The sequence below is a fragment of the Rosa chinensis genome, chromosome 7, assembly GCF_002994745.2.
Source record: "Rosa chinensis cultivar Old Blush chromosome 7, RchiOBHm-V2, whole genome shotgun sequence".
NCBI classification, from domain to species: domain Eukaryota; kingdom Viridiplantae; phylum Streptophyta; class Magnoliopsida; order Rosales; family Rosaceae; genus Rosa; species Rosa chinensis.
The window spans coordinates 21,512,155-21,527,484 of NC_037094.1; the positions used below are offsets into that span (position 1 = coordinate 21,512,155).

General features: G+C 40.1%; 1 protein-coding gene and 1 pseudogene across 1 annotated transcript; both read right to left on the minus strand.

Moving 5' to 3' along the window:
- Positions 1-1,148: 1,148 nt before the first annotated feature.
- On the minus strand, positions 1,149-5,463 carry LOC112178731. Its single transcript, XM_024316933.2, has 4 exons — positions 3,834-5,463; positions 2,707-2,853; positions 2,311-2,427; positions 1,149-2,196 (listed from the first exon to the last, which is right to left on the minus strand). Exons 1-4 carry the CDS (start codon positions 5,337-5,339, stop codon positions 1,597-1,599), a joined length of 2,370 nt encoding a protein of 789 aa, XP_024172701.1. The 5' UTR covers positions 5,340-5,463; the 3' UTR covers positions 1,149-1,596.
- A 4,158-nt stretch (positions 5,464-9,621) lies between these two features.
- LOC112177586 lies at positions 9,622-11,606 on the minus strand (annotated as a pseudogene).
- Between the last annotated feature and the right edge of the window lie 3,724 nt (positions 11,607-15,330).

Consider the following 15,330-nt stretch of genomic DNA (forward strand, 5'->3'; position numbering starts at 1 on the left):
ATCTTCAACTATTGATTAAGGCACTTGAGGAAGGTTGAGGAAGATGTCGATGCAGCAAAGATTCTTGGCTTTGGATTAGAGTCCGGAGGAATAGTAAAGTGTCTTTGCATGATTTGCCCTTCTTTGATAGTTTTATCAGATTCTTGTCTATAATTTTATCCTCGTCTATGATTGTATCTATGATTTCATGGATATGGCGGGTCATCTTCACTGTGAAGGACTCTGGAGGTGTTCTATCAAAATAAAAATTTTAATTGTTGATTTTTATTTTAAATGAAAAAGAATAAAATAGGAAGACATGCAGAAAATTATTAGGATTAAGATGATGCTGTGGCACATGCCACCCCATTCGATATAGGTTTTTTGTATAACATTTTGGGATCTTAGGCATTTTCCTTTCTAAAAAAAAAAAAAAATTCTAGATTTTCTCTTCCTTCTCAAAAATGAGACCCACGAGCCACGAGGTCCACCATGAGCTAGCTGCGTGCTATGACTCTATGAATAAAGAGTTCCACTATTGGACGAGCGCTCTATGAATAGACGACAGATGAGTGCTTTACTATGATTCAAGAAGCTCTATGTATGTGCTCCACGCTCCACTGTTACATGTTACCAAGTTACTTTTCATTTCAGTGCTCCATGAAAAACAACTTGGTACTCTACAAAATGATTCACTGTTTTATGATGATTTATCTACAAATAATCATGAGACTAGGAGTGGTCAAGGGGATACACCAAATGCGGCAATGTCTAATAGTGGCATGCATATGGATTATATGAATTAATGTCCCACTTCAGTTCATATGGACTATGAGATCCAGGAGGTCAATATCAACAGACCATGGGTCCAAGACTTGAAGAGGGATCTATTCATGAGGTCATGAACCGTCATCATGTATGTTCGAACCTGAGAATCAAAGCGTGTACGAATGTGAAAATACAGTAGCTGAAGGTATTCTATTTCATTTCATTAATAAAAAACAACATATTTACCAAAAGTGAGAGACTCACGAATTGTGTTCCACACAGCCCAACTGGTATCTCATCTTTGGAGTCACGGCCTAACAAGGCCCATTTGGATCAAAAATATAAACTAGGCCCATTCTTGTTTTCAACATCGTTAACTACATTGATTTCAGACAAAAGCATACTAACGTGCAAGATTGATAGAACTTTGAACTTTCTGCTGACATCAGTATTTACAAAAATGTGAGGGATCACAGAGCCAACTACAGAATTGGACACACCAAAAATGATTCTCATTACAAGCACCGAGCTTCGGTTCACCTAATCATTCAAATGTTGTAACAAGGGTGGTAGACGGGATCGGAACAAACCCACCACATCACACCCGAAATGTACAACTAAAGAGAAAAGGCGTGATCTACATCCTATGCATACACCAAAGATGATGAAAGGGAAACAGACAAACCCAAGTGCAGCGGTTAGCCCAACTTCAACAAGAATTGAAACAAACTTGTTTCACTCCAGTGCTCCTCCTTTTACATAACCAAAAAAGAAGTATAACGAACCAGCGACACAAGACTACTCGCGTTTTCCCGTTTCTGTACCCTTTTTTCTTCTCAGTGTTCTTGTTTACCCTACTCTACCATATGAAACAGTCCAAAAGCTCTTTAATACACTATATACAACAGACAAGATCAAGATCATTACAACCTTCTTTGAGGCCAACATCCTGAGGTTCACTCTCAGACCACGTTTTCTCACAAGCCTTACCACCCCCACACCCAACATGAGAATCCAAGAGCCAACAGCACCCAACACTGCCTTAATGCCCAAAACATCACTTGAAGGTACCTTAACGTAAGAATGTGTTGAACCCACTTGGTTGCTTTCAGTCTGATTTAGTCCGAGAATCTCATTTAGCCAGCAAGAAAACAGGACAAGCAGTTTCGCAAGCCATGCAACCTCATCATCAGAGATGGGACGCTTCATCCAGTCACCCTTGTATTTGATATCAGACAAAGCATAGTTGCCAACTCTCCTGGGTTTGAAAATTTCATCACGGGGTTGAGCGGGCTGTTTTGCTTCTGGGGAAAATGATAGTTTCCTTACAGCGTCACTGCCAAACAAGCAGGCCACCTGATCTTTTAAAGAGTCTATGCACTGAAGGTTTTCAGCAAGGTTATCACCAGAAATTGCTTGCAACTCGGCTTCTGCACGTAATATGAACAACTGCAATAACAATAACCATTACCATTGGATGAGACCTTGAGATGGTAGATCGATGTATACATGACTTTGCTAAACATATATAAATAGAAATAAATAGCAATAATCGGTTAAGACCTGAAGCAGTTGTCGCCCACCATCTTCTCCATCACTAAACAGACGTAAATCTTTGTTCCAATTATCATGCAAGAAAGACCCATCAGCATCACTTTCACATAAGCCATCTTCCCAGTCCTGTGGTTTAGCAATAAATCATTATATAAATAAAAGAAATGGATAGGCACTGATTCAAACAGCCGAGCAAATCAACTCCTTGTTACTGTGCACTCTGATAAATTTCAAGGGTTGATTAGGGTCTCTTATATAGACCTTCCAGAAAGTTTAAGGACATCGTGTTCAAAACTTCCATATACTTTGATGGCCATCAATGATTTTTGTAGTAATACGAGTAAAGAAAAAAAAAATTAAGAAGGGCAAAACACAGAGGCATAGGAGAGAGAAGAAAAAATCTACCTTCAACTGCTCACAAATTGGAGTCACAAATCTATATAAGCTATTAAGCCTTGATTTGCCTGATCCTGCTTGTTTGGAGTGAAAAGCAATATCCATTGTCTTTATAAGATCAAGTAGATCTTTGGATGATGTCAATATAGTTAGAACCTGAACACACAACGTGAATAGTTAAGAATAAAACAAAACAGAGACTTCATGTTCATTAAAGAAAACAAGCAAGGAATGCCTGACATCAACGTAGTTGACCAGGTACCTGCACAAGTTATCATTACAGGATTCCTACATATTCTCAATTATGTGATTTCCTAGCAGATGCCTCAGCCGGTTACAATTTCTACTAAGCCTTAATAGTCATTCCGTCCCCTTCACTGTTTCTTTTGTTACAGTGATAAATTCTGGGGGAACAGTTGTTGTAGGGACATAGTCTATAGCTAATTCTCTCTTTTCCAGCAACCATAAGGACATTAAACTAAAGCATAGAATAATACTAATACTGCTATCAAAAATCTTCCCCCCCCTCTCCAAATGCATCATCACAAACCTATGTCATAAACTTTGAATAAAAAGTTCATGAAATCTTCACTCAAATTTCAAGCATTTTATTCAAGTTTCATATTTCTCTTCATATGAAGAAATCTCTCAATACTTGTAAAGACCTACAAGAGACACCAGACAAAATGAAAACTTTGTTTTATATGAGTGCTGTTATTGAATCATACAATTGAGCGAGTTAGTGCAACTCTAGAAGATGTATCACTAATACAAAACTCCTTTACATTCAGCTAAAAAATGTATGGTAGCAAATATCACAATCTTCTAACTGACCTAATGGAATTTAGTCAGAGACCTTACATCCCAATAGATAAGTCTAGGACAATGCAAGGTTGAAATCGTAAAGGACCGCAAACACAAATGGGGGAAGATAATTCTATTACGATTAATGAGTTATGATTCATAACTAAGCTAATTTTCACAACGAGATTGAAAGTGAAGGTTTCATGAACATGACTTCATGCCAAGTACACTAATCAATTTCAGGAAAATAAAACACAAGATGTAGCAATTATATTTCAGCACAGGAAGGAAACTTATATAAGAGAGAAAAAGGCAATGCTCAAGAATCTGACCTTCGATACCATCTGGACTATTATTTCTGCATCAGTGTGAAGAAACTTGTGTGCAAACCCAATAAAATGCATAACCAAGGAACTGTAGTACAAGTAATTCGCCAACACATAAGCCTCCCAAGAAGGTGAATAACCACATGCTTCAGACTGCGAGTGATCCTTTCTCCCATTCTTATTTGATCCATCAACAATAGCATCAAGCTCCCCAAAGTCATCCAAACTAATACCCCAAGGTTCCAAGTAAGTAACCCAAACCGAAAAAACTTGTGAAATGTTCTTAATTGAAGCTCCCACCGGGCAGAACAAGAATGTCCTCAATATAAACCTGTACAAAGGCCTCTGTATCAGCAAGTTCCAAGACCCATTTGGAAGCACACCGGGAGACACTGCCATTACATCCATTGGCTTCCCAACATCAAATGAACCCGACATTCTCCACCTCGGACTCACACCATATTCCACATTATCCGTCCCATTCTGGTGCACCACCAAACCCAAATTCAAGTACTTGATAAGCAACTTCACCACCTCTCCTAATCCAGGCGCTGGCGGGGTCTCTCCTAAAACCGACCGCAACGGAAACTTAACTCCAAAAGACTTACACAAATCGGCAGATAGTGGCGAAAAATCATTATCAAGTAACCAAAAATTGACCAACGCATTAACCAAAAACTCCCCCTTCACTATGGCCGAGCTATCATACCCGGCAGAGTACTGCAAAAGCGAACTCCGGTACGGCAGGTGCGAATTCAAATCAGTCAGAGCCACAAATGCATTAAGATAAGCATATAAAAGCCTGATATAAAGATTACACTCGATTTTAGGCTCCGAGCCACCACGCCTAGGGCTCGAAAACCCCGAAATTGACGAAACCCAATTCTCAAATTTGAATCTTTTGTTCCTCCTAACCGAAACAGTATCGCAATTCTCACCATTTCCGCGGCAAACAGGATAATAAGCGAACCAGAAGATGTAATATTCAAACACATTGAGCTGAACCTGATGGAAATTAGGCTGAATCGAATCTTCCTTAACCCTGTTCTTGAAAACCGGAGCTAAATCGGAGAGCGCCCGGCTATCTTTCTCCGAGGAGAGCATGAACCGCACCCATTCCGGGAGCCGTTCGATGGGGAAGACGTACTTGACGAGGGAGAGGCGATCGACGGCGGAGATTGAGGTGAAGAGGAGGCCGGTCGGGGCGAGGAGGGAGAAGAGCTTGTTGGCCAATTCGACGTCGTTTGAGGCGAGGACGGTGTCGATCCAGCCGTGGGAGGGAGAGGATGACGAAGATGACGTGGCGTCGTCGAAGCCGAAGAGCTTGCAGATGAGGGTGGGGAAGGTGAGGGAGAAGAAGTGGCGGGCGTGGTCGGGAGGGAGGGAGTGGAGGAAGGAGCGGACGGAGTCGCAGGCGGAGGAGATCTGGTGCGGCGCGGAGGAGGAGAGGATGGTGCTGGCGAGGTCTTGGGATTTGGAGAGGGAATCGACGGTGTAGGAGTGCGGGAGCATGGTAAGGGATTGTGGGGGCGGAGCGCAAGGAAAGAAAGATTGGACCTTTGGCCGCACGAGCTAGGGTTTTTGATGGTTCTGTTTTTTTTCCAGAAGAGAGAGAGACAGAGGGGGTTTTGAAAGTTTCAAATGGGAGCAGAAAAAAGGTGTGGCGCGTTTTTATGGAGGTAGGGAAGGGTGGTGCACACGTGGCGTTCATTAGTGCCACGTTGTGAGTGTGGGGTCCAACGGAGGTTTTTTTTTTTTTTTTGGGGATCGGAAGGGGCGGGAAGGGTCTGGAGATGTTGACGTTAGATGCCGATCGTTGGATGCGGCTAATTAAAAAATATATCTTGTTCTTTGTTTAATAAGTAATTAAGGACCGCAAAATTGGTTTGGATGCTCTTAATTCTATTTGGGCTAAATTTTGGTTTAATTTGAAACCAAGCCGAGCCCTATGGATTTAGAAAGGAGACTTCCGCTAGCATAAGCACGTAATTTGTTTATACTTTTGTGTTTGTTGGGAAGTTTTTTGTTCGTCCAGAGTTGTTGAGTACGATTATGCGCTATGCAGGTGTACATTAAATTAAAACAAATAGAAGGGCTTATGTATTCACTAAACTTAAATTAGATACTTTTGAAATATATGGTTATCACATAAACACAGAGAGTTTTGGGTCGAATATGGATCCGGATTTCAAGGGACTCAAGTCACTCATTCAAACCCTCAACTCTCTTTTTTTAGGCTCCTTCAAATTCAGATTTAGGTTTGAAATTCAAGCAGGTTTCAGGTAAGTATTTGGACCTCTTCATGTCTTTCAACTTTGTATCATTGAGATTTCTAACATCTCTCGTCCGAATTGATCAGAGGTTCATATAAGGACCATTTCCATAATAACACATGTAATAGTTTTAACCAAAAATATTACTTTTTGAAAAGTGAATTCATTGAAACTTTAACGATTACAATCGTTTATAATGACATTCCAAAAAATCTTAGGAGCAGACACAAGCCATAAAGGACTTGAAGCTAGAGCTAAACTAGAACAAACCAGAAGGTGTACTACACTAATAGGTTGTTCATCAACAATACAATACTGCTCTGAATCACTTATATAGAAACTAGCAAACAACTGAAGATAAATTCCCAGCCTCCTCAAGATAATTACCAACAATGAGACTATTGCCATGACCTTGAGATTTGGAGACAAAATCATCTGATTCTGCGTTCCGGGTATGCAAGACATCGATAGACCAATCAAAACTATATTCATCCCAGCACAAGTATCACTGTTCGCCAGGCACGCAATTGTGGTACTCACAATAATATTATACTGAGAATTCTTATAGAATGTAGAGATGAGCAACGTAACTGCACATAAACACGGTACACCCGAAATAATACGGATAACACAATATTACTTCTTTCAAGGTCAGTGATTATAATCATATAAATATTACATGGGTCCTTGACCCAAAACACTAAAATTGGATAAAATTATCCCACTTACTCCAGCAATAGATTTTTAATCCCACATACCCAATTTATAATAAAATGACAATTTACCCTTCATATAATTAAGAAATTGCATCCACGCCACTCTTTCCTCTCTCTCCACGCCCCCCCTCTCTCTCTCTCTCTCTCTCTCTCTCTCTCTCTCTCTCTCTCTCTCTCTCTCTCTCTCTCTCTCTCTCTCTCTCTCTCTCTCTCTCGGCTTCAACAAAAGAGAGCCATTTCGGAGAAAGAGGCTGGAGGAACTCAAACCGTAGCAAAACCTTGAGAACAAAGCCGCGACCTTTGAATCCACCATCTAAGACAGTCGTGGTGACGCGGTGGAGATTGGTGAGCTCAGCTCGCATTGTGTGATGGAAGCAAACCAGCAACAGACGGTCGCTCTTGCCATCGCCACTCCAATTTTGAACCCACCGACTCGTACTCGGTTAAGTCCAATGGCTCTCCAATACCCACTCGACTTCTCAATTTTTCCAGGGACTACAGGATTCGGCTCAAATTCCGACACTTGGTGGCGAAGCGGTCAAGTTCTCTGTAAAGATCATCCTAAGATGAAGATTCTCTGTATAAGATTCCTGCAATTAAAGTAGAGACGATTTCGTGAAGAGTTCAAAGAGTTATGGGGAATTGAGGTTGAAATTAGGTGTGCCTTTAGCTGGGTTGGATGAAGGAGATGTTGAGAGCAAGCTTGAAACTAGGATGGTCAAAAATGGGGGAGTCAATTCAAAGAGAGGTGGAGTGCTCTCTCTCATTGATTATCAGATTGCCGGTGTAGCCTAGTAGTGCAAGAAACTCGTAGAACTCGACCCCGGCTTGGTGCGTTTGCTCCAATTAGGTGCTCAGAGCATTTCTGCGTGCCCAAATCAATTTTTTTTATTAATTCTTTTTTTTTTGTATACTGTGAGCAGAAGGCCGAGAAGGAAAGAAAAAAAAATGTTTTATTATATAGTAATAAAGGTTTATTGGGGGGCAATATATATTTTGAATTGATGTAATCTCCTCATCTTTTTCCTCAGTCAAAGTTTTATTTATCTAATTTTAGAGAGATTAGTTCCCATTAAGACAACCGAAAAGTCTATTGGGGGGTAATAAAGGTTTATTGGGGGGCAATAAACCTCTCCAGCCCCATATGAGATCTCTAACAACCTCTTTGGGGACTTCTGATGAGGTTTCATAAACCTCTATTGCCCCCAATAAAGGTCTATAAGGGGGCAATAGAGGTTTATTGCCCCTCTATTAGGGGGCAATAAAGGTTTATTATTGGCAGAGACCTGGTGGCGAAGCAGTCAAGTTCTCTGTAAAGATCATCCTAAGGTGAAAATTCTCTGTATAAGATTCTTGCAATTAAAGTAGAGAAGATTTGGTGAAGAATTCGAAGAGTTATGGGGAATTGAGGTTGAAATTAGGGGTACCTTTAGCTGGGTTGGATGAAGGAGATGTCAGAAGCAAGCTTGAAATTAGGGTGGTCAAAAATGGGGGAGTCGATTCAGAGAGAGGTGGAGTGCTCTCTCTCATTGATTATCAGACTGTAGGTGTAGCCTAGTAGTGCAAGAAACTCGTAGAACTCGACCCCGACTGCCCAAATCAAATTTTATTTATTAATTAATTATTATTATTATTATTTGTATACTGCATGTTTGCTCACCTAAGGGACAATTTTAAGGGACTGTGAGGGACATATGCATCTCAATCACATATATTAAATATAAAAACATAAATAATAACACCTTAAAACTGTGCATTTATTTTCAGCCGTATACTGTGGGCATGCAGAAGGCTGAGAAGCAAAGAAAAAAAAGAAAAAAAATGTTTTATTATCTCGTAATAAATATTTATTGGAGGGCAATAAAGGTCTATTGGAGGGCAATAAAGGTCTATTGGGAGGCAATAAATGTTTTAAATTGATACAATCACCTCGTTTTTTTTCCTTAATTAAAGTTTTATTTGTCTAATTTTAAGGAGATTAATTCTTATTCTGACAACCAAAAGGTTTATTGGGGAGCAATAAAGGTTAATTGGGCGGGGGGTAGGGAATAAACCTCTTCGGCCCCATATGAGATCTCTAACAACCTCTTTGGGGACTTTCTGTTAGGTTTCATCTCCCAGAGGTTTATTGGTGGGAAATAAAGGTCTATTTGGGGGCAATAAACCTTTCCGGCGACCTATGAGATCTCCAACGGCCTCTTTGGGGATCTCCTGCGAGGTTTTCAGAAAAGTCCGGTGGGCGGCGGCCAGTGACGGGAATCCCGCTGCCGGTGACGGGACTCCAGTGAAGTCTCTGATGGCTTCTCTCTCTCTCTCTTTCTCTCTATGTAACAAGGGGGGAGGGTAAAATAGTCACACAAAAAAATAAAAAATAAAATAAAAGCTTAATTGGGTATTAGGGAAGATCTTATTAGAGTCTTTATGGGTAAGGAAGAATTAAAAAAAACTTAATGGGATAAGTAGGATAAATGACCTAGAATTAGAGTAAATGGATAAAAACTCATATTACATCCAACTTATTATTGTTTGTAGTTTTATTTGTCATTTTTGGCTGAAAAAAATAGACCATTTAATTTTTTTTTTATTACATCCAACTAGCTAGAAGGAATCTGACCACTCCATGAGGGGACTTCCAAAAGAGAAGCAGCCAGTTTTCATTTATCATTCTCAGCCTTACCGATTTCTAAACAAAGGATGTTTCTTGGCTTGATCCTCGGGTGTACTCTTTTAAGTTTTAATCTGTCCTTTGCCAATTTGGTGTTTCCTAGCCTATTCCCACTCGCACTCGTCGATACTTCCTCAACGTCAATGCATGCCATGTACATCTTCTACTAGTGGATCTTCGGCCCCAACTATAGCCTCATTAAAGCTCAACACTTTCTTGAGTAGTGCGCGTTGATCTTGAAGACTGTCATAGCTCAAAGCTCCTGATCCAAGTGGAGGAAAATTAGGCAATTGCAAGATTGTAACAATCTTATAACTATAACCTTGATCGACCAAAAACTGCTGCCTTTTAGCTGCAAATTCCATCTCCCGTGTATCCGATGACACAAGGGAATAGAAGAATGCATTGTACTTCTCTTTACTTTTCTTGGCCCTTAGAATCCGACCAAGACGCTGCGCTTCTTGTCGTCTCGAACCGCCATGCCATGAAATCTCAATGATCACATTTGCCTCGGGAATGTCCAAGGAGTTATCACCCACCTTAGACATGAATACGGTGTTTACATCCGGGTTTGTTTTGAACTCTTCTAGAACTTTTGTCGTCTCAGCCTGCGTGGTGGCACCATAAAACATAGGTTTTCGGAGCTTGGTGGCATATTCAGTGAGGGTGAAGAGGTTGTCGGAAAAGACTATGATCTTATCACCACGGCGCTGCTGCTCATGAAACTGTATAAGATACTCGCATATCCTAAACTTGTTTGGATTCATCAAATAAAGTGCTTGCTTTCTTTTGTAGGAGTTTTCTTTCTTATACTCGGCAAAGAACTCCTTTGTCATCTGACACCTTACTTCAGCACAGAGCACATTTGCAATGTATCCTCGTTTCGCCAAATCCAACCAGTTTGCTTCATATAATTTGGGTCCAATGAGGAAGTTGAGATCTGATATCTTGTCATCTTCTCTCAAGAGCGTCGTCGTGAGGCCAAGCTTGCAGTGTGATTTGGTGATTCGGATGACATTTTGAAACGATTTAGCAGGAGTTACATGAACCTCATCCATGAGAATCAACCCCCATTTTCTATTTTTTATTTCCTCAATAATGTTTGTAGACTGTTGGGACCTATTGCCACCACAGCCAAGCATGCTATATGTAGTCACAACCACCACCCCAGCAGCATTGCTTTTGCGGCGGATTAACATCTCTGCAGCTTCTTCTTTACAGTAAGATTTGAAACGACAAAGCTGTTCATCTCGAATGGTTGACCACAACTTGAACTGATAGACCCACTGATCAACTGAAACACCATTCGTTGCTAAACAAAGGCAGCTCTTTCCTATTGTGGAGGCTGCAGAAACACCAACTAGGGATTTTCCTGCGCCTCAAGGTAGTACAATTATACCAGATCTCGCTCTACCATTCCCAAACATTGTGCTCAAGCTCTTAAGCTGATATGGTCGTATCGTCACGCGTGCTTGGGGCTTTAGTTCCATACCAACATTGGGGTTTACATTATCGTTTCTATAGTCGTACTCCTCCACCACGGGATAGTTCAAACCATCTTGCGAGTAACGTTTCATGATGTCTTCAACCTTGTTATGATCAATTTCGAATTCTTTGCCATTATTTGTTATACTACTAATTTTTGCTTCAGATATAAGTTTATCCTCAAGCAATGTGTTCAGTCCCTCCGGGAATGTGGATTCCACAAAGTACTGATTGTTCTTGAGGACCAGCTTCGCTTTGTCGCTGTTATCAGTAGAAGACTGAATAAAATCATTGAGTTGTTTAGTGAGCTCGGTTTTCGAGAGCTTATTCAAGACATAAATAATGGTTTCTGTTTTGACACCAGTTGAGGCAGCCGCACACAATGACTCCGGGTCAAGTTATACTCGTGGATCAACTCTGCCCTGCGAACTGGTTCGGCAATGGTAATGAGAAAATCCTGAGCGTGTTCGTAGAAAGCCGAGTTAGTTTCCAGGAGTACTCGACCATCGGGACAAATCCACAGAGGCCGATTGGGGTGTTCAGGCTTCCATTCTAATTTCCTATAGTCTGTTGCTTTGCCATCATCGTTATTAGAGAATTTGGGCTTTTGACTCGGTCTCTCATCATCACCGTGCGCCATTGATTTTGTCCTCCAGGGAGATCAAAATTCTTAGAACCGATGAGGTAGATGTTGCGTCAAACTTCTCAACTCTTGTATGATATTTATAGAGAAGCAACTAGGAAACCTAACTAGGGTCATGAAACCTAATCACATTAGCAAAAAAGTCCTACGAATAAAAGCATTCAGGTCCACCGACCATCGCTTATGGAATTTAATTAGCTAGTCAATGTAATTAAATAATTAATATGTTTTAAGATTAAGACCACGTGTCATTTTTTTTTTTTTTGAGAATGACCACATGTCAAGTTAGATAACTGAGTAGTTGCATTGGTTACAATAGACTACCCCTCTCTCTCTCTGTCGTTTTGAGAGTTGGCAACGCCCCTCCAGTCTCTCCACCCTTTTGTGGTGAGGTTTTCTGAGTTTTGGTCTCAGTTTTAAGTCTTTTCATGTCTCTTTTCCATTTTATCTCTCCTTGTGCTTGCCCAATTTCTCATCGGATTTCCAGATCTATTCTCAAACCTCCCATCCTCCTCCATCTCATACACCTCACCCTCTCATCTTCATCCGACTTTTCTCTTTTTCCTTAACTGCATCTTCACACTGAACCCTTGGAGTCTCGACATGGATCTGTTCACTTAACTTCACACCTGATGATTGCAGCAGTATTGGCAAGCCACCAAAGTTTGTGGACATCGTCGGACCAGTGGTGTTGTGATGCTTGGTGGTCTCCACCTCCATGACTACCTTTACTAAATTCTCTGTTTTTCTTGTTTCTTCTTGTGCATGCAATTTTGGTGTGGAGAATGATGGTGGAAAGTTATTTGGCCTCTAGAAGTCAAGCTTTTGTCGAAGCTCATCTGGTCATGGTGGTACTCACGGCGGCCAGCTTATGTTGCAGCGAAAACTTTGGTTTTGGGTCTAGGTTTTTTGGTATTTTGGGCTTTTGGGCCTCGGCTTGTCAATTAGTTCTAGTTTAGTTATGGATTGGTCTATTGGGTCTTTGGGCCTAGAACTCCTACTTTCTCTGTATTACCTTTGTAATATGGGTTTCATCTAATGAATGAATTAATTTGACCAAAAAAAAAAAGAAGTTAGATAACTGAGCTTTTGGAGGGATATTAAGCTTCTAGATTTTGTTCAGCAAATTAGTCTTAGGATGAACATTCTGATTGCATTGAAACCAGGTGGCTGACTTGATGGAGAATTTCCCATCAGAAGCCGGCCCCCACACAAACTCATCTTCCCTGACAAAAAAAGGAAGATTAACAAAGGAGATATCTCTAACAATCTAAGAATCTAAATGTTGAGAGAGTTTCTCAATATTCCACAAGCCATTAGCAAAATAATCCGAAACAGACTCGTCTAGATCAATAGAGGCTCTGCTAGTCTCCTCAACCAGTTGAATTAAGGGGAAATCATATATCCAATTAAAGGTCCAAAATTTATATTACGACCATTCCCAATAATCCATCTCATTCCTTTTAGAATAATATCTATAGAATCCAATATACCCTTCCAAGCGAAAGAGTGATGAGGTTGCTTAGGAACATCAAAAAGGGAGAACTTTCGGAGGTATTTTTTCCTAACTATCTCAACCCACCAGTTATTATGGTCTGTGATAACTTTCCAACCTAGCTTGGCAAGGCTGGTTTATTAAAACAAGAAATCGGTCTAATACCAAGCCCTCCTTTAGACTTCGGTAAGCAAACTTGCTCCCAAGCCACCGGAAGAGAGCCAGAAGAGCTGCCCAAAAGAAATTCCTCATTTCCTTGTCCATGGAATTTGAAACAGAAGTAGGGCATTTAAAGCAAGAAAGTACATGGTTAGGAACAACAGAAACGCTCGACTTCAGAAGAATGAGACGTCCAGCCCTAGAAAGGGTGTAACTCTTCCAACCACTAAGCTTTTTTGAAATCTTAACAAGCAACTCTTTAGCATTCAGGGGGTCTTTCCAGAAAATAATATTGTGAACACCTAGATATTTGCCTATAGTAGTTCTATGTTGAATACCCAAAATATTAGCAATCCGGAGTTTAGTTGAGGCATTTAAATTTGAGGAGAAATAGATAGAAGACTTATCTGAATTAAATCGGAGTTTTCTTGGGTTTTTAGCACCGTGCAATTACGAGAGAAATACCACTTTCTTTGCTTCCTTACCTTTCCGTGTTCAGTTTTTCACAATTATCAGAAAATCTAACAATATGTAGTTTGATTTTACTTAATTTTCAAAAAGAAAAAAGGAATTAATTCCTCATTAAGAAAAAATGCGAGTTATGCAACACAATTGTCAACAAGAACTGCACTGGAAATCGAGAATTAATGCCATTGGACGAGTCCATCGTTGCTGCTGTTGTTGTCCAAAGACCTATTCCTGGCCGGCAAGCAGCTGATACGATTCGCAGGAACGGCTACGACATAATCATCAAGCAAGGTTATGGAAGTCTCCACTTCGGAAATATGAAAGCATGTTCATTATGCAAAGTGCAACTTCGTTGCAACCTATATATTCAATGGGAGGAGACTTGAAGACTGCTTCCCTTCTTCCCATTAATGTGATGTTGTTCGTCATATCACTCGCACGGACTATCATCTTATTGACATCTAGATGGTTTTGAGACTCTTTTAAGTGAACACTGATCACTAAGAATGGATATGGTGGAGGCCGATCAAAAATCTGACCATACCCATTCTTGGACTATCATCTACAAAGCTTCCGAGTGGTTGCACCCGATAAAAAATTGGTTAGATCGATTGAAGGTATTGACCAAGGTTTCTTAGTGGGCTTGTGTCCTCTGAATCTGCCTTCTGGAATTGGGCTAGCGTTTGGGTCTCTACAGGCGTGAGTCTTATCCTAATTTAATTGGCTATTTTAGTTTATTTACTTAAGGAGACTGACATACATCTAAGATTTTTCAATTGTACAACAATTGAGTTCTCTAGGCGGTTAGATTTTTTTTCTTAAGTAGGTAACCTTTATGTCGTGTTCTGTAGGCTCAATTGAATGGAGCGAGTGAACATATTTGAATGAGTGGTGTTTGTCATTTTGTAGTTTGCTTGACCCTCAGATATATGGGTCTGAGTTTAGGAAAATGATGTACCTACCGTTTTGGCTTTGATAATATCGAATTATCGATCTATTGATATTATCTGTTTTATCAACCAAAAAAGAATAAAAAATTACAAAACAGAACAACATACCTCATTACCGATTTCTAATCCTCCAGTACTAAAGCATTATTTATTTCTTCTTTTGGATAGTATTACTAATATAGGACACTAAATACAAAATTATTTGTCCTTACTCTACCATCTCGATCTAGCAAACAACTAGAACATATATAGTTGCTCTTGATCACTAAGAATTTTCCTTCACCTAATCCGGTTTGTATAATGTAACTCATCAATTAACTAGATATTCATTGATCCAGTTTTGTAAATCAACGTAGTCTTATATACTAAACAACAATAAACGTGACCCGTAGCCCACTATTGTATTAATATTATCTCAACTTAACCACTTGTTAGGTGTTGGATTTTAATTCAAAAGGTCTTGGTACAATTGAGTATGAGCCACCCACTTATAAGTCATATTTTCTTTTGTCACTTTTTTAATGTGGGATATTTCCTATCCAACACACCTCTCACATGCAACTTACCTCTAGATCTACATGTACAATCAGTTAAAAAAACCAATTCCCACATTAGAAATTGGGGAACAAATCCCACATTTGAGACTTGG

Coding starts and splice junctions, on each gene's coding strand:
- LOC112178731 (XM_024316933.2), bottom strand. CDS start 5,339: ATGCTCCCGCACTCCTACACCGTCGATTCCCTCTCCAAATCCCAAGAC. Junction 2,428..2,706: donor CAATTTGTGAGCAGTTGAAG/GTAGATTTTTTC, acceptor GCTAAACCACAG/GACTGGGAAGATGGCTTATG. Junction 2,197..2,310: donor GTGGGCGACAACTGCTTCAG/GTCTTAACCGAT, acceptor TTGTTATTGCAG/TTGTTCATATTACGTGCAGA.